Source organism: Phoca vitulina, unplaced genomic scaffold, assembly GCF_004348235.1.
Source record: "Phoca vitulina isolate PV1807 unplaced genomic scaffold, GSC_HSeal_1.0 scaffold15, whole genome shotgun sequence".
Classification (NCBI taxonomy): Eukaryota; Metazoa; Chordata; class Mammalia; order Carnivora; family Phocidae; genus Phoca; species Phoca vitulina.
The window spans coordinates 4,409,813-4,431,611 of record NW_022589718.1 but is presented as its reverse complement, the minus strand read 5'-3'; the positions used below and the strand labels follow the sequence as shown (position 1 = coordinate 4,431,611).

Sequence of the window (21,799 nt, the reverse complement as noted above, 5' to 3'; positions counted from 1 at the left end):
CCATTTTACTCTTTGCTCTTCAGTAGAGTCTTAGCCAGCACACAGGCAGCCTAATATTTAGTCAAGGGTATAAGGACAGCTCCCCTCCCTGCAAAAAAATCATACATCTGATGGCCTCTCTTCCCTGGTCCTGTGTTATGCCAGTTCCAGCTGCTTCAGCAGCTCTGAACTGCAAACCCTTCAAGTTCTGTTTGGTTCCAACTCCCTATGCTATGGTTAAGACTTTATCCTCAGTCAGAAGGGCCAAGTTGAATGTGACTCACCTTCTGGGCTTTCTTTTCTCTCAAAGGAAAAAGAGTCCTGACCTGCCTATTGTCAAATGTCTCCAAACAGGTGTCTCATGTATTTTGTTCTGCTTTCTACTTGCAGATGCTTACAAAGACAATGTTGTACTAGTTACTTTATTTTTAATTTCATTATCTCTCAATTGCAATACAGCAATAGAATCTGACCCTTCACTTGCATTTACTTCTTTCCAATCTCTTCTCACAAAATAAATATCTCACAGACTAAAGTTAACTTTCTCACACACTTAAAAATTTCTTGACTCCTGGGTGCCTAAGTGGTTCAGTCTGTTAAGCGTCTGCATTTGGTTCAGGTCATGATCCCAAGTTCCTGGGATTGAGTCCCTCATCGGGCTCCCTGCTCAGCAGGGAGTCTGCTTCTCCCTCTACCCTTCCCCCCTGCTCATGATCTCTCTCTCTCTCTCAAATAAATAAATAAAAAATCTTTTTAAAAAAGTTCTTGACTCCTATCTGCATTTTGGGATACAATGCAAACTCCTATGTTTCACATGTGAACCTATTCAGATTCTGTACCCAATATATTTTTGCATCCTCACTTTCCTTTCTATAAGGCAGTTCTTTCTGTAAGGTCTTTCCACAAAATAATTTCCACCACTTCCTCCACAGCTCAGGTCCTATGACATCTCAATTAAAATGAATCTGTATTTAGGGGCTTCTTATTCTTAGCTCCTTAACCCACTTTCTTTCTCTCTCAGACCCCTACTAATACTTCTGATGGTTTAAAAGACCTTTTTAGGATAGGACGTTCCTGAGTTCCAAATTTGAAAAGCAGTTGTTCTGTTCAATCTGCCTTCATAGTAATTGACACATTATATTTGGGCTTCTGACTGCTTGCCCAATAATTCTGTGGGGTAGAAAGCATTATTTTTCTTCCACCAATGGCACCTTGATGAAATAAAAAAATGTAAATCTACAGAGCATAAAGGAAAAGTTACCTTTATAAGTGAAGAATCTGGATACAATGTTCCTGATTTGTTGTATGCATACACCGGGAAATGAGGGTCTAAAAATGACCTAATTCAACCAAAGTAATGACACTTCATTGTAATAGTAACATTAGCAAAAATAGAATCCTGATATTAAATACTTTATTTTCAATTTTATAAACTAAAATATCCAAAAATTAAATGGACTCATCTCTCCATTATCTCATTTGCCTTCTGATAGCATATTTTGTTTAAGAAAAAATACTAAGCAATATAATCTATAGCAGTAAGGACACCATAATGACATAGACTTATGTATACTAGAAACCAGGACTTCCAGATTTCTATGGCAAAATTTTCTTTTAGAGTCAACAATCAGTAAATCTCATGGCATAAATATTTACTAATTTGTTAATATTTGCTAACAAGTAGCCATGGATTGGTAAGAAACAAAAAGTATATGCTTTTTCCATTAGTTTTCATGAAATTATACCGTGGTGAGAACAACCCCCAAATTCTCAATGCCTCAAAACAACAATGAATGTTCTTCGCAAGTTTATTGCAGGTTCAGCTCCATCCTGGAACCCGGGAAAAGACATACCTCCTACCCTGTGGAACATGCCTTTCTTGTAGCAGAAGGAGAAAAGAAATTGTAGAAGCATACAATAGTTCCTAAAGCCTTTGTTTAGAAGCAGAAGATTAGTGCTTTGCTCACATTTCATAAGCTACATGAATCCTACAGACAAGCCTCATATAAATGGTACCGAAGCATAATCTTCTTACAGAGAAGATAGTGATTGTTATGGAATAATCTGACCCCAGGATTTATTGCCAGGAGACTGGGGTTTCTCAAGGATTCCAAACACCAAGGGGCAGTTCAAGGCCAGAATCAAAGAGGGACTAGAGCACTCAGGGAGTATGCACATTCACCACTACTTCTCTTTCCAGACCTGCTTCATCTTCTCTCATTCCAGACAGCTCTTCCTTTTTCTCAATTCAAATAACAAAACCAGAGAGCTTCCCAGAAAAAACACAAAACAAAACAAAACACCGATATTTATCAGCTCAGAGTCCACATATATTCAAGGGCAACGCCAAATGACACGGGTTGCTTTAGGTGCAAGTACCTGGAACATGAATTCTGGCCCAAGGGCAGAGCCACGTTTTAGTAACTAAGTATGTCAATGGAGGTGGTGGAAATGGGAATCCAGAAGCATCTGCCAGGAGAAGGAAATTCAACAGATTGCTGACAAGCATAATTAAAAGGATAAAACTTTAGTTTGCAAGTTCATTCATCCTGGGTCTTCAAAAGTATACTTTTGAAGTATAAATAACAAAAAAGTCTGCCTTAATCAGTGAATTAATAGAAATACAAAATAACAAAATAGTCTACTTGCAGATGTTTTAACCCTTTACAGAGTATTGCATTTTGTATTGGAAGGCAACTAATTTAATGGCAACCTTCCTTAATCCTCTTGTGGCTGAGTTTTAGCAAAACTTAATAACAAAATAACAAAAAAGTCTGCCTTAATCAGTGAATTAATAGAAATACACATGACCACTCAATGGAAAACAGCATCCAATGTAAGGAAAATGAACAACAAAAGGGTGGAAGGCAAACTTAAAAGAAGTTCCTAATGAAGTTGAATGAAGAAATTGGTTAAAGAAAATAATCATTATTTCAAGAAAATTTAAAAAAGCTAATAAGCTTTCAGAGCAGATCTTTTCAAGAAAAAAAAAGACACTTTGAAACTAAAATGATAACAGATGAAAATAAATAATTCAATAAATGTGTCTAAGAGAATTTGTTTGCTAAGAATAGAAATAGAGTCCTAGTCAATAAAGAGAACATATTTTGCTGGTAAAAAACACAACTAAAATAAAGATTTGAAAATAGTCGAAGGAAAAACTATACTATAGAGGGCAGATTCATAAGACCCAAGATGAAACCATGGATTTCCATAAAATTTTTAAAAATGTGTAGAGATTTAAAACTAAAATGAAAACTTCAGGGATTTATCATATGTCAGGGAGGATTAATGTAACACCACACATGCATACATGTGTACTCACATGTACACAAAACATACTGGAAAACTGATGTAAGATGAATGATATCATGTTATAAAAATTAATAGCAAAGGAATAGGACTCACAAATTCTACACACTGTCAAGATGTTATTCAATTATGAGAACAAAAGGGACATTTGCAAATATGTACAAATCCAGAAAACATGTCATCTGCATATTCTAACTGAAGAAGAAAACGATGTGAAAGTATACTAAATAAACAATACCTGAGTCAGCATAAAATTGCAAATAAAAAAACAGTAATAAAACTTGGAAAATGCAATACAGTTGTAAAATACTGAACGCCTCAGATTTATATCTTAAATATAAAATAAATTTTTAATACTATAGGAATATTATGATATAAGTTCAGAATATGAGAGACACAAGAGAAAAATCTGAAAACCTATAAAAATAATGAATAAAATGATTATGAAAATTTCATTTTTATAGCAATGAATCCCACAAACATGAGGGGGGAACCAATAGGCTGGGGAGCATATGTGCAACATCTAGAACAGATAAAGGGTTAACATCTACAATAAACAAAAATTCCCACAATCTGATCGCGGAGAAAAAATTTAAAAAGATAAGCCATGGATTGAAAATAATTCAAAACAAATGATTGAAACTAAAAACCCAAAGAAAAAACAAAACATAGGGGAAGAAATTCAGTTAGAATAGTCAGTGAACATTTGAAAAGATTACTCTTAAACAATTAAAACATATTGAAAGCATTATTTAAAGCAGAATAAAGGGGCACCTGGGTGGGTCAGTTGGTTAAGCGGCTGCCTTCCACTCAGGTCATGATCCCAGGGTCCTGGAATTGAGACCGCATTGGTTCCCTGCTCAGCGGGGAGCCTGCTTCTCCCTCTCCCTTTGCCACTCCCCCTGCTTGTGCTCTCTCCCTCTCTCTCTCTCAAATAAATAAATAAATAAATAAAATCTTTAAAAAAATAAATAAAGCAGAATAAAGCATTAGCACATATTAAAACACAATACAGTACCATTTCTTATCTGTTAATTAATAAAAATAAATAAGTGAAGATACTAATTTTGTTGAGAATATAGAGAAAAGAAATGTTTTCGAATGATTGGTGTGAATGAAAATTGGTATAAACCCTCAAGTAAAAATGGGTAGCATATAGCACTCCTGAGAATAGCATCATTTATAACCCATCAATTTCACTGGTGCCCAGGATATCCACAATACACCTTTTCTTGCTATAAATATGGGTGAATAAATAATAAATAAGACATACTTATTTGATAGTTACATATGTATTTAAAATATATGAACTTATTTTGCACACATAAATATTAATGAATCTCAAAAAATAATATTATACAAAATGTTGCACAAAAAGCACAACCCCAGAACCAGAACCACATTCAATAACATGATAAATATCTACTGCTCACACTTCTGGGTCATGAGTGAGTAGCAGAAGTAGTTCTGCTAATGGTAGCCAGACTTGCTCAATGGTCTGGGATTCAACCATTCATTCAGCTGAATGTTAAATGATTCATTCATTCATCTGGATTCTGGATTCATTCATTCAGCTGAATGTTGGCTGATCTAGGGATGATTAGAGCACCTTGGCTGTGCTCCACCTGTCTCCATCTTCCAGGAAGCTGGCCCAAGCATATACTCGTAGGGATGGCAGAGCAAAAAGATGGAGAGCAGGAAAGAAGGTGAGCTTTTTCAAACCTGTGTAAGTCACATAGTCATAGAATGGGCTACATGATTTGCAGGGCCTGTGATGAAATGAAAATACAAGGGTTATTATTTTTTTTAGAAGTACTAAGAATCTCACGGCAGCAACATACAGGGCATTTCTAACCATGGGACCCTGAAGGACCATGTACCCATGAAGTTGGCCTTGCATAAATAAACTCAGATCCAAGGGGTGGGGAGTGGGGAGGCTGGGAAGATGTATATTTTCTACCTCTTGATGATAGGAACTCAAAGTTACATGGCAAAGAGTGAAGATACAGGGAGAAGTAAAGAATTGGGGTCACTTTAGTAGTCCACCATATTAAGATAAATAAATTTTATAGAGTAGTATTGTGCCATTTATGTCTATTTAAGGCAATACTGAAAACATGATGATTTTTATTAATCTCTAGGCATACAGATGAATGAAGAAAAATTATGACAGAAGAGTATGTGTCAGTATCATAATTGTGATTAGCACTGGGGAGTGAAAGAACTGAATATGTGTGGGCATGGGAATAATAGATTTCACTATTACCTACAATGTACACATTTAGAAGAATATATAAAAAAATGCTTACACGTGTGTCACTCATGGTGAGAACCTAATTGTTTATATGATTCTCAGAATTTTCCTTTTTTATTTTTAATCAAAAGAAAAAATCAATATAGGGGCACCTGGGTGGCTCAGTCAGTTAAGCGGCTGCCTTCAGCTCAGGTCATGGTCCCAGGGTCCTGGGATCGAGCCCCGCATCAGGCTCCCTGCTTGGCGGGAACCCTGCTTCTCCCTCTCCCACCCCCCTGCTTGTGTTCCCTCTCTTGCTGTGTCTCTCTCTGTCAGATAAATAAATAAAATATTTAAAAAAAAAAAAAAAGAAAAAATCAATATAAAAAATCTGAGACTAATATAAATTATGCACTTTGGGTGATAATGATGTGTCAATGTAGGATCATTAATTATAACAAATGTATCATTTTTGTGGGGCATGTTGATAACAGGAGAGGCTCTACCTGTGTGGGGGCACGGGGCATACAGAAACTCTCTGTACCTTCCACTCAATTTTGCTGTGAACCTAAAACTGCTCTGAAAAAATAAATATTAAATAGGAAACAAGAAAATGAAAAAAGCTGATAATTGTTTGGAGAAGTTATTTAGGGAAATCTAAATTGACACAAAGATGCAATATAATATTTTAGCACATCTCACATACTTTTGAAAATCTAAACTGATTCAGAAACTGGCCATTTCTCTCAAAATCCTAATACAAAATGTGAGTAATAAAGAAGGTTGTTGTGAAAATTAAATCAGTTACTACATGCAAATTGCTTAGAAATATGCCTGACAAGGTGTGCCTTGGTGGCTTAGTTGGTTAAGCGACCAACTCTTGATTTAGGCTCAGGTCTTGATCTCAGGGTCATGAGATCAAGCCCCACTTTGGGCTCCAAGCTAGGCATGGAGTCTGCTTAAGATTCTCTCTCCTTCTCCCTCTGTCCCTTCCTGCTCACCCCCCACTCATGTGCACACTCTTTCTCTCTAAACGAAAGAAAGAAAGAAATATGTCTGGCAATTGGTATGTGCTCTATAAATGTCAGTTACTTTTGTTGTTATTGTTATTATTATTACTATTATTACTGTTATTCATAGTTCCTGATTCAGAAACCCATTTCTTGATATCAAGCCTACAAAACAAAATCTCTATTACATAAGATAGACATACAAGGATGTTTATTGCAGGACTCTATAGTGATAATTCTTGCAACTAACCTCATTATCTATCAATATTACATACTATGGAATGTTATCTATTAAAAATGAATTAAAAATATATACATAGAGCAAGAAAATGAACACCATTATTATTTTTTTTTTTAAAGATTTTATTTATTTGACAGAGAGAGATAGCGAGAGCAGGAACACAAGCAGGGGGAGTGGGAGAGGGAGAAGCAAGCTTCCTGCTGAGCAGGGAGCCCGATGTGGGACTCGATCCCGGGACCCCAGGATCATGACCTGAGCCGAAGGCAGACGCTTAACGACTGAGCCACCCAGGCGCCCGAACACTGTTATTAAATAAGACCTGCTAGTGGCAAAACTGTATTTCTATTTGTGTAAAAACGAACTTTATTGATCAGTTTCTATATGTTTTATCTAAGGGAAAGATGAAATTTAGAATAGAAAATGGTGGAAATACACACACAAGATTATTATTGGTTTCCTCAAAGAGCAAAAGTAAAAAACAAAATTTAAGAGATTAAATTATTATACCAAGATGAGAAAAAAATGGTCTAATATCAAGTAAAACGCTTAGTCACATAAATATGTAAAATGACATGAAGACAAACAAAACTAAACATGTACAAATAAAATTACTACTTTACATTGATGTTTTTATGGTTATATTTCAAGGAGTTACATAGAATAATTTTAATTTATCTAATATACGTTAATACTTATATCATTAAATTAGAATTAGGCTCCAATATTAGATTTAAATCTCAAGATGAAGACTTGACATTCTAATCTGTCATAAATCACAAAGATATAACATGTTAAATAAATACAACAGTCAAGCTCTTGTTTAGGCTTAACATAGGGTAGTAATTGTAAAAATTGAAGAAATGAAAGAAGTGTATGAAAAGAAAAATGGCCACTTACTGTTTTTTAAGATGGAAAGTATATGTTTCCCTGTCAATTTTGATGGCATATGTGACCTACAGCAAAGTATTCAGAGAAAAAGTAATTAGTAGAAATCTAAAATTCTTAATTCAAAAGCTATAATTTCTTAAATATAAGTACTCATTCATGTAAACAGATGGTATCACACATGTCTCAAAATTATATATACATGCATGTTGCTATGTTTCTTCAATCTTGGAATATATGACAGAATTAATCATAATTCAATGTAAATAAAATCAAGGAGTCTAAATCTATTTCTAAACTAATAGCATTAGTCATTAGAATTAGTGTACTATCATAATGAAATTTTAATTTAAAATGGTTACATTTAGAAATGTTGAGTAATCTTTGAAGAAACTTGAATTTAATTATCTTTTTTCTACTTTCCAATTTCTAGCCCAAATAAATTGAAAATTAAAGAATATAGCACAGGTAGTGGGGAGCTAGAATAACAGAGTAGTAGGAGGACCCTAGGCTTGCCTCATCCCTGAACACAGATGGATAACTATCAAATCATTCTGAATACCCAAGAAATCAATCTGAGGACTGCACTAGAGAGATGAAGCCACACTGTGGAAGGTAGAAGGTGTGAAGACATGGTTTAGGGGAGAAACAGATTGCAGATACTGCAGAGGGGAGGGAGCCCTAGTCACAGGGAGAGCCAAGACAGAGAGAGGAGCACACAGGGGATAGCACTTCCCCAAAGCCATTGACTGGGAAAATGAGAGGGGCTGATTTTCAGGAGGTTTTACAACCAGTGGGGCTCAAAGACTGGCGTTTTAGAGTTAATGGGAGGTGTGGAGCCCGGAGGGCGCTGCAGTGCTCCTGTGGAGAAGGAGGGCAGACAGACCAGGGACAGACAGAGTGATCTGAGGTTCCCCGGAATGCACTAGGAGAGACCATTCCCCCTTCTTGGGGTGCATCTGGGAGAGGCAGCATTGCCTCTCTGGGGACAAAAGAGCCAATGGGCACCATTACCCTCCCCTGCCCCTCAGCATCGGTGCAGAGACACCTGCTGAGGGTACCTATCCTGGACTCTGGCCCTTTGCTGCACTTTACTCCAAATTCTGTGCCCCTGTGCTTTGGTGTGACTGCCCTTCTGGAATGAACCTGCATCAGTCCCAGAACAGTGGGACCCTGCCCCAGAGGAACAGTGTGAGTCCACACCAGCCCAGGTCCCTAAAATTTGGAGTTTTAAAACTCAGCTGACCTGCCTGGGATAGAGCCCAAGGTGCACTGTGCTGTCAGTCAGGCAGGAGCCCAACGCAGACAGGGTGAAGGCAGCAATCTGAGGCATGCCTGTGACACATGAGGGGAGATTGTTTGCTCTTCAGGGAGGACTTCCTTGAGAGCAGCATGTGCGAACTCCCCTCTCCGGGGACAAGGGAGCTGGCCGGCACCATTTCTCTCTCCTGCCCCTCAGCATAAACTAACTGCATAAGTAGGACACCACCAACACTGACTGCCTAAGCTGTTACACCAAGTCCCACAACCCTGTGCTCTGCAAGTATGGCTTTTCTCAGGCAAGTGTACCTGAGAACCAGAGCAGCGGGCCCCTCCCCAAGAAGACCAGCACAAACCCCTGCACACACCATGTCTACTGACCATAGAGTTCTGCAAAACTTCAGCTCTCAGGTCTTTTTTGAAAAGCAAGCAAGAGCACACCTAGTTAAAACGCCACACTCTGGCCAAGGTCCAAATACCCCCTCAGGCAAGGAGAAACTGCAGAAGACTGACATGAGGGAAAGAGCAACCAAACCACAACAGCAGAGTGCACAAAGCACACACCAGAGACACTTCCTGAAGCACCAGGCCCTGGACCGTATCTTCTTCATAAAGCCATCACTCTTGGGACCCAAAACCTAACAGGCTTTGCTAACACACAGAAGACAGAGACCTAGAGAAAATGCCAAGATGAAGGAATTCATCCCCAAAGAAAAAAAAACAAGAAAAGGTCACAGCCAGGGATCTAATCAAAGCATATATAAGTAATATACCTGATCCAGCATTTAAAGCAACAATCATAAGAATACTAGCTGGGCTTGAGAAAAACATAGAAGACACCAGGGAGTCTCTTACCATAGAAATAAAAGACCTAAAAACTAGTCAGGCCAAAATGAAAAATGCAATAACCGAGATTTGAAACTGACTGGATGTGATAACCACTAGGATGGAAGAAGCAGAGGAATGATTAAGTGATACAGAAGATAAAATTATGGAAAATAATTGAGCTGAAAAGAAGAGGGAAAGGTCCCTCTTCTTTTCAGCTTAGCACAGGTCCCCTTTTCAGATTAAAGCTGAGGCAATTCCTAAAGAGGACAGGGAGAAGAGTGTTCTTACAGTTTGTACCCTCCTTTTGTCTTACAGTTTTGTAAGAACACTCTTCTCCCTGTCCTCTTTAGGAATTGCCTCAGCTACAGAGGGTCACCTCACACCAAGTCACAACTTTCTGAGACAGCCCATATTTAATGAGAACCCCCTTCATCCCAACTCCAGATATTGATGGGCCATGCTAGCTTCACACATTGTTCAGACTCAGTCTCCATCTCCCCCTTCCCACTTCCTCCCCTCCCCTTCCACAGGGGTTCATCACAAGAGCATACCCTAATAAATTGCCTTCACAGGAATCTTCTCAAAGACTGCATCCCAAAGAACCCAATCTGTGACATCATCATAAAACATACACGTTCGTCACTGCATAGCACATGGTCAATGTGAGTAAATTTTCCACTTTGCAAAGAATGTGAATTTTGTCATTGGGTACAGTTTTCTGCATAAGTCATTTTAAACCTCATGTTCAGTCTTCTGTAACTTTACAGCTATTAATAAAGGTGTGTTGACATCTCCCCAATTTATTGTGATATTATTTCTTTCTGCTTTTATCTGTAGTTTTTGGCCTCACATATTTTAGAGCTCTGTTTTTGAGTACAAACAGATTTAGTATGGTGATATCTTCAGGATAAATTGATCACATTATCATTAAGGTACCTTTCATCTCTTGAAGTGCTTCTTTAACTTTATCTGATATTGCTATAGTTGCACCAGCTTACTTTTGATGTTTCACTTATTTTTTAGCATTTGATCCGTTCTGTTGTAATAAGTAGGTTTTCTAAAAAGTTTCATTATCATTTAAAATTTAAAGCTGCTTTCTGAAGGACAAAAGCAAGTTGCAATTTTCAGAGATTTACTAGTATAAAGATGCCCCTCAAATCATTTATTTCACAATGGGTATTGTTAACAGTAATTGTACAGATGCAAACTAAATGGAAAACAAATTGATTTAAGTACTACTTCTTTAGTATCCCTCTTCTTTCTATTATTTGAGAATAAATCAGTATAATTTCCCTTCTATATTATGGATATTAGGTAGTTAATGACATCACCATATACCCAAGTTACTCAAAGCAGAAACATGGTCTATGTAATAGCTGTTCTATGTCTTACCTTTTAAACCCTACTTTTTAAATATTTTTTTTCTTAATTTTTTTTTATTTTAAATTACTGAATAAAATGGAAATAATAGGCACCCCTGTGTTATTCTGATCCTAAAATGGAATGCTGTAATGTGTAAAACATTAAGTATGATATTAGGTTATACATGGCTTTGGTTGGTGCTGCCCTTGTTCCCTGGATCCATTTAAACACATTGAGGCCGTTCTCTTCTGAAGGGAAATATTATGTGCATATCTGGTGAATATGTATGCATGAATGTATGAGTAATTTTCTAAAATGTTCTTTCGGTCACATTCATTGATATTTTAAAATATGTTAGTGTGATAGGTTAATACATTTTTCTACTATTAAAATGTCCTTCAACAGAGGAGAAAATCTACTTGGTCGTAATGTTCTACAATTATTTGCTACTTTCACTTTTTAAATATTTAGTTAAGTGAAAGGACCTATAATTTCCCTTTCTCATACTTCATTTGTTCCCTGTCAAAGGTAATATCACAATAAATTGGGGAGATGTCAACACACCTTTATTAATAGCTGTAAAGTTACAGAAGACTGTATTAATATTTTCAAAAAATTACTAAATGATCAGAAGGATTACTTGACTTATGTTCTAGTCTGTGTTCCAGTCTCTGAAAAGGACACATCATCCTTCCTTGAATTTTTAAAAAAAATTTTCCTAAAAATTTAAAACCAGGTCACCTGGGTGGCTTAGTCAGTTAAGCGTCCGAATCTTGATTTTGGCTCTGGGTCCTGGGATCGAGCTCCACGTCAGGGTCCATGCTGGGTGTGGAGCCTGCTTAAGATTTTCTCTCCTTCTCTCTCTGCCCCTCCCCTAGGCTTGCTGTCTCTCTCCTTCTTCCTCTCTCCCTCTCTCTTTTAAAAAGAAATTAAAAATAAATAAATAATAAAAACAAAACCATTTGGCTAAAAGGATTTTCTGGCAATTTATTTAATTACTAATTCAAATAATTATAAGTGATTCTCATGATTATAAGTGTAATCTATAAGCAGATATTATATTTCTTCCTGAGTCAAAAGAAATGTATTTAGGTAAATATATCAAGATTACAGACTTATACCAAACCTACAAATAATCACAAAAATTAAAAATATGACTGTGCATATATCTAAAAATTAACTAAGTTCAAATTTACTATCTTTAGAAACTGAGGTGGACATTCTCTTTCTTACCAATTCTCTGTGCTACCTATAAGTCTCAGAAGAAGACAGAGAAAAGAGAGCAAAAATTTTATTTGAAGAAATAATAACTGAAAACATCCCTAATCTGGGGAAGGAAACAGACATCCAGATCCAGGAGGCACAGAGAACTTCCATTAAAGTCAACAAAAGCAGGTCAACACCAAGATATATTGTAATTAAATTTGCAAAATATAGTGATAAAGAAAATGTATTAAAAGCAACAAGACAAAAGAAGTCCTTAACTTACAAGGGAAGGCCCATAAGGCTAACTGGAGATTTCCCAACAGAAACTTGGCAAGCGAGAAGAGAGTGGCATGATATATTCAGAGTGCCAAATGGGAATAATCTACAGCCAAGAATACTCTATCCAGCAAAGATATCATTCAGAATAGAAGAAGAAATAAGAGTATCCCAGAATTTGTGATCACTAAACCAGCCCGGCAAGAAATATTAAAAGGGACTCTTTCAGTGTAAAAGAGAGACCAAAAGTGACAAATACAAGAAAGGATCAGAGAAATCACCAGAAACAACTCAAAATAAATAATGAAATGGCAATAAATACATATCTATTAATAATTACTTTGAATGTAAACAGACTAAATGCTGCAATCAAAAGACATAGGTATCAGAATGGATAATAAAATAAGATGATCTATATGGTACCTTCAAGAGACTCATTTTTAGACCTAAAGACACCTGCAGAAGAAAAGTAAGGGAATGGAGAAATATTTATCTCCCAAATGGATGTCAAAAGAAAGCCAGAGTAGCAGTACTTATATCAAATAAACTAGACTTTAAAACCAAGACTGTAACAAGAGACAAAGAAGGGCACCATATCATCATAAAGGATACATTCTGACAGGAGATATAACAATTGTAAATATTTATGTACCCAACATGGAAACACCAAAATATATAAAACAATAACAAACATAAAAGAACTAATAATAATGCAATAATAGTAGAACACTTTAACACCATCAATGGACAGATCAACTAAACAGAAAATCAACAAGGAAACAATGGCTTTGAAAGACACACTGGACAAGATGAACTGAACAGATAAATTCAGAACATTCCATCCTAAAACAGCAGAATACACATTCTTTTCAAGTGCACCTGGAACATTCTCCAGAATAGATCACATATTAGGTCACAAATCAGGTCACAACAAATACAAAAAACTGAAATCATATCATGCACCTTTTCTAAAGACAACACTATGAAAGTAGAAGTCAATCACCAGAAAAATTCTGGAAACACCACAAATACATGGAGGTTAAAGAACATGCTACTAAGCAGTGAATGGAAATCAAAGAAAAAATTTAAAAAACACATGGCTGAGTAATATTCATATCTATATATGAATATATATATATATAACATCTTCTTTATCCATTCATCTGTTGATGGACATCTGGGCTCTTTCCATAGTTTGGCTATTGTGGACATTACTGCTATAAACATGGGTGTAGGTGGCCCTTTAGATCACTTTTGATCATATTTGTACTACTAGTACAAACTACTAGTGCAATTGCTGGGTCATAGGGTAGCTCTATTTTTAACTTTTAGAGGAACGTCTATATTATTTTCCAGGGTGGCTGTACCAGTTTGCCTACCCACCAGCAGTGTAAGAGGGTTCCCCTTTCTCCACATCTCCACCACCATTTGTTGTTTCCTGACTTGTTAACTTTAGCCATTCTGACTGGTGTGAGGTGGTATCTCATTGCAGTTTTGATTTGTATTTCCAGCCATTAAAAAAAAAAAAATGAAATCTTGCCATTTGCAATGATGTGGAACTGGAGGGTATTATGCTAAGTGAAATAAGTTAATCAGAGAAAGACAATTATCATATGATTTCACTTATATGTGGAATTTAAGAAACAAAACAGAGGAGCATAGAGGAAGGGAGCGAAAAATAAAACAAGACTTAATGAGAGAGGGAGACAAACCATAAGAGACTCTTAATCATAAGAAACAAACTGAGGGTTGTTGGAGGGCAGGGTTTGGGAGCTAGGGTAACAGGGTGATGGGTATTAAGGAGGGCATATAATGTAATGAGCACTGGGTGTTATATAAAACTGATGAATCACTGCACGATGACTCTGAAACTAATAATACACTATATGTTAATTAATTGAATTTTAAAAAAATGTGGTGTATATATACAATGGAATATTACTCGGCCATCAAAAAGAATGGAATCTTACCATTTGCAACCATGTGGATGAAACTAGAGGGTATTATGCTAAGTGAAATAAGACAGTTAGAAAAAGACAAATACCATATGATCTTACTCATATGTGGAATTTAAGAAACAAAACAATGAACATAAGGGAAGGGAAGGAAAAATAAAATAAGCTGAAAATAGGGAGGCAAACCATAAGAGACTCTTAGCTTTAGGAAACAAACTGAGGGTTGCTGGAGGGGAGGCGGGTGGGGGGGAAGGGCTAACTGGGTGACAGACATTAAGGATGGCACGTAATATAATGAGCACTGGGTGTTATATGCAACTGATGAATCACTAAATTGAACTGAAGCTAATAATATACTATGTGTTAACTAAATTGAATTTAAATTAAAAAAAAAAAAACATAGAAACAAATGAAAATAAAAACACAATAGTCCAAAACCTTTAGGATACAGCAAAACCAGTCCTAAGAGGGAAGTATAAAGCAATACAAGTCTACTAAGGAAGCAAGAAAAATCTCAAATAAACAACCTATCCTTACATCTAAAGGAGCTTAGAAAAAGAACAACAGTTGAAACCTAAAGGCAGCACAAGGAAGAAAATAGTAAAGATTAGAGCAAAAATAAATGAGACAGAAACTAAAAAAAAAAAAAAAAGACTAGATCAATGAAACCAGGAGCTGGTTCTTTGAAAAAAATAACGAGATTGATAAACCTCTAGCCAGGTTTACCAAAAAGAAAAGAGAAAGCAACCAAATAAATAAAATTACAAACAAGGGAGGAAAAATAACAACCAATGCCATAGAAATACAAATAATTATAAGAGAATATTATGAAAACTATATGCCAACAAATTGGACAACATGGAAGAAATGGACAAATTCCTAGAAATATAAACTACCATAACTGAAACAGGAAGAAATAGAAAACTTGAGCAAACTAATAACCAGGGAAGAAATTAAATCAGAAAACTCCCAACAAACAAAATTCCAGGGTGGGATGGCTTCACAGGCAAATTCTACCCAATATTTAAAGAAGAGTTAATACCTATTCTCAAACAATTCCAAAAAAGTAGAAAAGGAAGGAAAACTCCCAAATTCATTCTATGAGGCCAGCATTACCCTGATACCAAAACCAGATAAAGACCCCAATAATAAAGAGAAGTACAAGCCAATATCCCTGATGAACATGGAGGTAAAAATTCTCAATAACATACTAGCAAACCAAATTCAACAATACATTAAAGAAATCATTCACCACAGTCAAGTAGAATTTATCCCTGGGCTACAAGAGTGGTTCAATATTTGCAAATCAATCAATGTAATACACTACATTAATAAAAGAATGGATAAGAACCATATGATCCTCTCAATAGATGCAGAAAAAACATTTGACAAAGTACAATATCCATTCATGATAAAAACCCTCAAAGTAGGTTTAGAGGGAACAGACCTCAACATAAGAAAGATCATACATGAAAAGGACACAGCTAATTATCATCCTCAATGGAGAAAAACAGAGCTTTTCCTATAGGGTCAGGAACAAGACAAGGTTGTCCACTCTCACCACTGTTATTTAAATAATACTGGAAGTCCTAGCCTCAGCAATCAGACAACAAAAAGAAATAAAAGGCATCCAAATTGGCAAGGAGGAAGTAAAATTTTCACTATTTGCAGATGACATGATACTCTATATAAAAAACCCAAAGGACTCTACCAAAAAATTGCTAGAGCTCATACACAAATTCAGTAAGTAGCAGGATACAGAATTAATGTACATAAATCTGTTGCGTTTCTATACACCAATAATGACACAGCAGAAAGAGAAATTAAGGAGTCAATCTAATTTAAAATTGCACCAAAAACCATCAGATGCCTAGGAATAAACCTAACCAAGGTGAAAGACCTGTACTCTGAAAACTATAAAATACTGATGGAAGAAATTGAAGATGACATAAAGAAATGGAAAGATAGTCCATGTTCATGGACTGGAAGAAAAAACATTGTTAAAATGTCTATACTACCCAAAGCAACCTACACATTTAATGCAATCTCTATCAAAATACCAACAGCATTTTTTCACAGAGCTAAAAGAAATAATCCTAAAATTTGCATAGAACCACAAAAGACCCCGAATAGCCAAAACAACCTTGAAAAAGAAAAGCAGAGCTGGAGGCATCACAATTCCAGACTTCAAGTTATATTACAAAGCTATAGTGATTAAAACAGTATGGTACTGGCACAAAAACAGACACATAGATCAGTAGAATAGACAACCCAGAAGTAAACCCACAATTATATGGTCAATGAATCTTCAACAAACCAGGAAAGAATATCCAATGGGAAAAAGACAGTTTCTTCAACAATGGTGTTGAGAAAATTGGACTGCAACATGCAAAAGAATGAAACAGGACCACTTTCTTACACCATACACAAAAATAAACTCAAAATGAATTAAAGATCTAAATATGAGACCTGAAACCATAAAAATTCTAAAGAGAACACAGGCAGCAACCTCTCTGACATCTACCATAGAAACTTCTTTCTAGATATTTCTCCTGAAGCAAGAGAAACAAAGGCAAAACCAAACTACTGGGACTTAATCAAAATTAAAAGCTTCTACTTACTCAGTGAAGGAAACAATCAACAAAAGTAAAAGGCAACCTATGGAATGGGAAAAAAAATATTTGCAAATGACATATCTGATAAAGGGTTAGTATCCAAAATATATAAAGAACTTATCAAAGTCAACACACAAAAAACAAACAATCCAATTAAAAAATAGGCAGAAGACATGAATAGACATTTCTCCAAAGAAGACATCCAGATGGCCAACAAACACATGAAAAGATGTCAACATCACTCATCATCAGGGAAATGCAAATCAAAACTACGAGATATCACCTCACACCTATCAGAATGGCTAAAATCAACAACACAAAAAAACAACAGGGGTTGGAGAGAATGTGGAGAAAGGAGAACCCTCTTACACTGTTGGTGGGAATGCAAACTGGCACAGCCAGTATGGAAAACAGTGTGGAGTATCCTCAAAAAGTTAAAAATAGAACTACCCTATGATCCAGGAATTGCACTACTAGTTATTTACCCAAAGGATACAAAAATACTAACTCAATGGCTTACATGCACCCCTATGTTTATAGCAGCCCTATCTACAATAACCAAATTATGGAAATAGCCCAAGTGTCCATTGATTGATGAATGGATAAGATGTGTATACACACACACACACACACACACACACACACGGAATATTACTGAGCCATAAAAGAGAATAACATCTTGGCATTTGCAAGAACATGGATAGAGATAGAGAGTATTAAGCTAAGCAAAATAAGTCAGTCAGAGAAAGACAAATACCACATGATTTCACTCATATGTGGAACTTAAACAAAAGAGCAAAGTGGGGGAAAAAAGAGAAAGAAGGGCAAATCAAGAAACAAACTCGTAAATTATAGAGAACAAACAGATGGTTATCAGAGGGGAGATGGATGGGGAATGCGTTGAATAGGTGATGGGTGTTGAGTTTGAGAAGTTCTTTATAGATCTTGGATATCAGCCCTTTGTCTGTAGTGTCATTTGAAAAAATCTTCTTCCATTCCGTGGGTTGCCTCTTTGCTTTGTTGACTGTTTCCTTTGCTGTGCAGAAGCTTTTTATCTTGATGAAGTCCCGAAAGTTCATTTTATTCTTCTGTATATAGCTGTCCAATTTTCCCAGCACCATTTATTGAAGAGACTGTCTTTTTTCCATTGAATATTGTTTCCTGCTTTGTCGAAGATTATTTGATCATAGAGTTGAGCGTCCATATCTGGGCTCTCTATTCTGTTCCATTGGTCTATGTGTCTGTTTTTGTGCCAGTACCATGTCTTGGTGATCACAGCTTTATAATATAGCTTGAAATCAGGCAATGTGATGCCCCTAGCTTTGTTTTTCTTTTTCAACATCTCCTTGGTGATTCGGGATCTTTTCTGATTCCATACAAATTTTAGGATTGTTTGGTCTGGCACTTTGAAAAATGCCATTGGTATTTTGGTCGGGAAAGCATTGAAGGCCAAAATCTATAAAGAACTTCTCAAACTCAACACCCAAAAAACAAATAATCAAGTCAAAAAATGGGCAGAAGACATGAACAGAAGACATACAAATGGCTGACACATGAAAAAGTGTTCATCATCATTAGCCATCAGGAAAATTCAAATCAAAACCACATTGAGATACCACCTTACACCAGTTAGAATGACAAAAATTGACAAGGCAAGAAACAACAAATGTTGGAAAGGTTGTGGAGAAAGGGAAACCCTCTTACACTGTTGGTGGGAATGCAAGTTGGTACAGCCACTTTGGAAAACAGTGTGGAGGTGCCTCAAAAGATTAAAAATAGAGCTACCCTATGACCCAGCAATTGCACTACTGGGTATTTACCCCTAAGACAGAGATGTAGTGAAAAGAAAGGCCATATGCACCCCAATGTTCATAGCAGCAATGTCCACAATAGCCAAGCTCTGGAAAAACCGAGATGCCCTTCAACAGATGAATGGATAAAGAAGATGTGGTCCATATATACAATGGAATATTACTCAGCCATCAGAAAGGATGAATACCCAACTTTTGCATCAACATGGATGAGGGAGGAGACATGGGACTGGAGGAGATTATATTAAGTGAAAGAAATCAAGCAGAGAAAGTCAATTATCATATGGTTTCACTTATTTGTGGCACATAAGGAATAGCATGGAGGACATTAGGAGAAGGAAGGGAAAAATGAAGGGGGGGAAATTGGAGGAGGGAGACGAACCATGAAAGACTATGGACTCCGAGAAACAAACTGAGGGTTTTAGAGGGGAGAGGGGTGGGGGGTTGGGTTAGCTCGGTGATGGGTATTAAGGAGGGCACGTACTGCATGGAGCACTGGGTGTTATACGCAAACAATGAATCATGGAACACTACATCAAAAACTACTGATGTACTGTATGGTGACTAACATAATAAAAAACAATAGGTGATGGGGATTAAGGAGTGCACTTGTGATGAGCACTGGTGTTGTACGGAAGTGTTGAATCACTATATTGTATACCTGAAACTAATATTGCACTGTATGTTAACTGGAATTTAAATAAAAACTTATAAATAAATAAAATTAATGGGCACAAATTATATGTGTCATAGAAATGTCATAGAAATTATACTTAATGAATCATTCATAAAAATCACACTAATATGAAAAGAGCTTTACCATTAAAAAACATTCTGTGCTATCTAGATTTGACAATGTATGTTTTATTTTAATCAGATTAACAATATTGGTACTTTCCTTTTAACAAAGACTTATATATGTATATATACTCAAATTTGGGCATGAAGAAGTTCTTTATATATTATCACTTTAAAATCATGTTACAAGGTACATTTTATTGTGACCTCACAAAGAATATTTAAATGTCCCTATTTTCTAGACAAATAGTCCAGTGACTGTATATATCATTTTGTGTGATAGGGATTTGGGGCACTTTTTTTCCTGAGTCTGTGTTATAATGTTCATGTATTACTTAACGAATGAAAAAAAATCAAAACACTTGCTTTCATTCAGACAAAAGGACTCTAACACAGTAATTAGAGCACAAAATTTCAAAGGGATATATGCATGAATTGATTTGGGTCATGTAGTCCAGTAAAAATAAAGCATTTATAAAAAAGTGATTTCTTAATTACATGTGTTTCTGAAACTTCACCATCATTGGTATTTGTCTCAATCTTCCGTGGCACTGTAATTTGTAGAAGCGATGCTTCAGGATCTACAGTAAGGAAAACATGTGTGAACATTCCCCAGTGCCTGGCAGCAACCTTAATTCTTCCCGTGTCCTGTCACATCCCATCACTCTTTGAACTTCCAAGCCCCAACACACACACACACACACACACACACACGGAGGCACGCACTCACCCGCCACAGAATCAGACTTTGTACATTCCAGGAAGAGGCTCCCTCCACCATCCATACACTTTGGGGTGTGACCCTACCACCATCCAGAGACTGAGACTTGACCTCAGCCCCAGCAGGTGAAGAAGTACTGCTCTTAAGGCCCCACCTCCCAGAAGATGCGCGCCCTCTTCTCCAAGTGCGGGGTCAGGCAAGTGAGGGGCAAATGTCCCAGTCCTGCTCCGAGCCTTCCAAGCAGCAGGTCCAGGAGGATCCTGACTCTAAGCGGGCTCTGACAAGACGCTGGGCTCTCCCCAGCCAGACCCGGGGTTCTGGAGCAAGGTTCTGGGGCCCGCCACGCCCAGAGGCTCTGCGACAGGTGACCCTCTATGGAGCAGGGTCCTTCACTCACGATGGCCCGCGGAGGTCAGCCGGCCCAGGCCTGAGAGGATCAGCAGGAGAGACAGCATTGCGGGGCCTGCCGGCCTTGCCATGGTAATGGCTGTTGGCTGTGGAACGTCGGCCGCAGGCGCGGGACCTGCGTTCCCGGAGGGTGGGGCTGGGGTCTGCGTCAGAGGCGGGGAGGTCGGGGAGGAGGGCGCTGCTGCTCCGCCCACCCCGCCCCCTCTGCGGACCCGCAGGAGCACTCGCAGTCGCAGTTGCAGTTCCGGGCGCCCACCCACCGCCCGCTGCGCGCAGGAGGCACACACCAACCTGTCCTGCTGCCCACGTGGGCTTGGGCTTTATTTACCAAAACGAGGACATTGGAAGCGCATTCAGGGATGACGTGAGGGTCATAAAGTGCATTTTCTCCTCTGGAAATGGGCCATCTGCTGGTGAAGTGCTTGGCAATGTTAATAGTCCACGTTGTATTTTTCTGGCACAATGGCTGAACTACAGTAGTGAAGGAAAACAGAAAATGGAAACCATATCTACCGCTGGATTTCTAATTTAAGTCTCAGGTCAAAACAAATACACATACGTGCATAGAGATAAAGAGTGTAAAAAAAAAATGGTACTAAACCAATTCCGTGGTAGATAACTTTGTTTCTTAGAAAATACTTTGGTTGGGTGCCTGGGTGATTCAGATGGTTAAGCATCTGCCTTCCGCTCAGGTCATGATCCCAGAGTCCTGGGATCGAGTCCCGCATCGGGCTCCTTGCTCAACGGGGAGCCTGCCTCTCCCTCTGCCTCTCTCTCTCTCTCTCTGTCTCTTACGAATAAATAAATAAAATCTTAAAAAAAAAAAAAAAGAAAACACTTTGGTTAAGGAAATTAAATAAAAAGCTAAATATGAAATGGATGTATGTATGTATTTTAAT

At 37.3% G+C, this 21,799-nt stretch overlaps 1 protein-coding gene across 1 annotated transcript in view; it reads right to left on the bottom strand.

Annotated features, from left to right (window-relative positions):
• LOC116637813 (A disintegrin and metallopeptidase domain 3-like) overlaps positions 1–21,159 on the bottom strand; it is a 115,384-nt gene extending 94,225 nt beyond the window's left edge. Inside the window, exons 1-4 of the mRNA XM_032413356.1 lie at positions 20,890–21,159; positions 20,270–20,352; positions 7,673–7,728; positions 1,241–1,319 (exon numbers count right to left, since the gene is read on the bottom strand). Coding sequence (XP_032269247.1) covers positions 1,241–1,319; positions 7,673–7,728; positions 20,270–20,352; positions 20,890–20,971 — 300 coding nt within the window. The 5' untranslated portion in view covers positions 20,972–21,159. The remainder of the gene's footprint in view (positions 1–1,240; positions 1,320–7,672; positions 7,729–20,269; positions 20,353–20,889) is intronic.
• Positions 21,160–21,799: the final 640 nt, after the last annotated feature.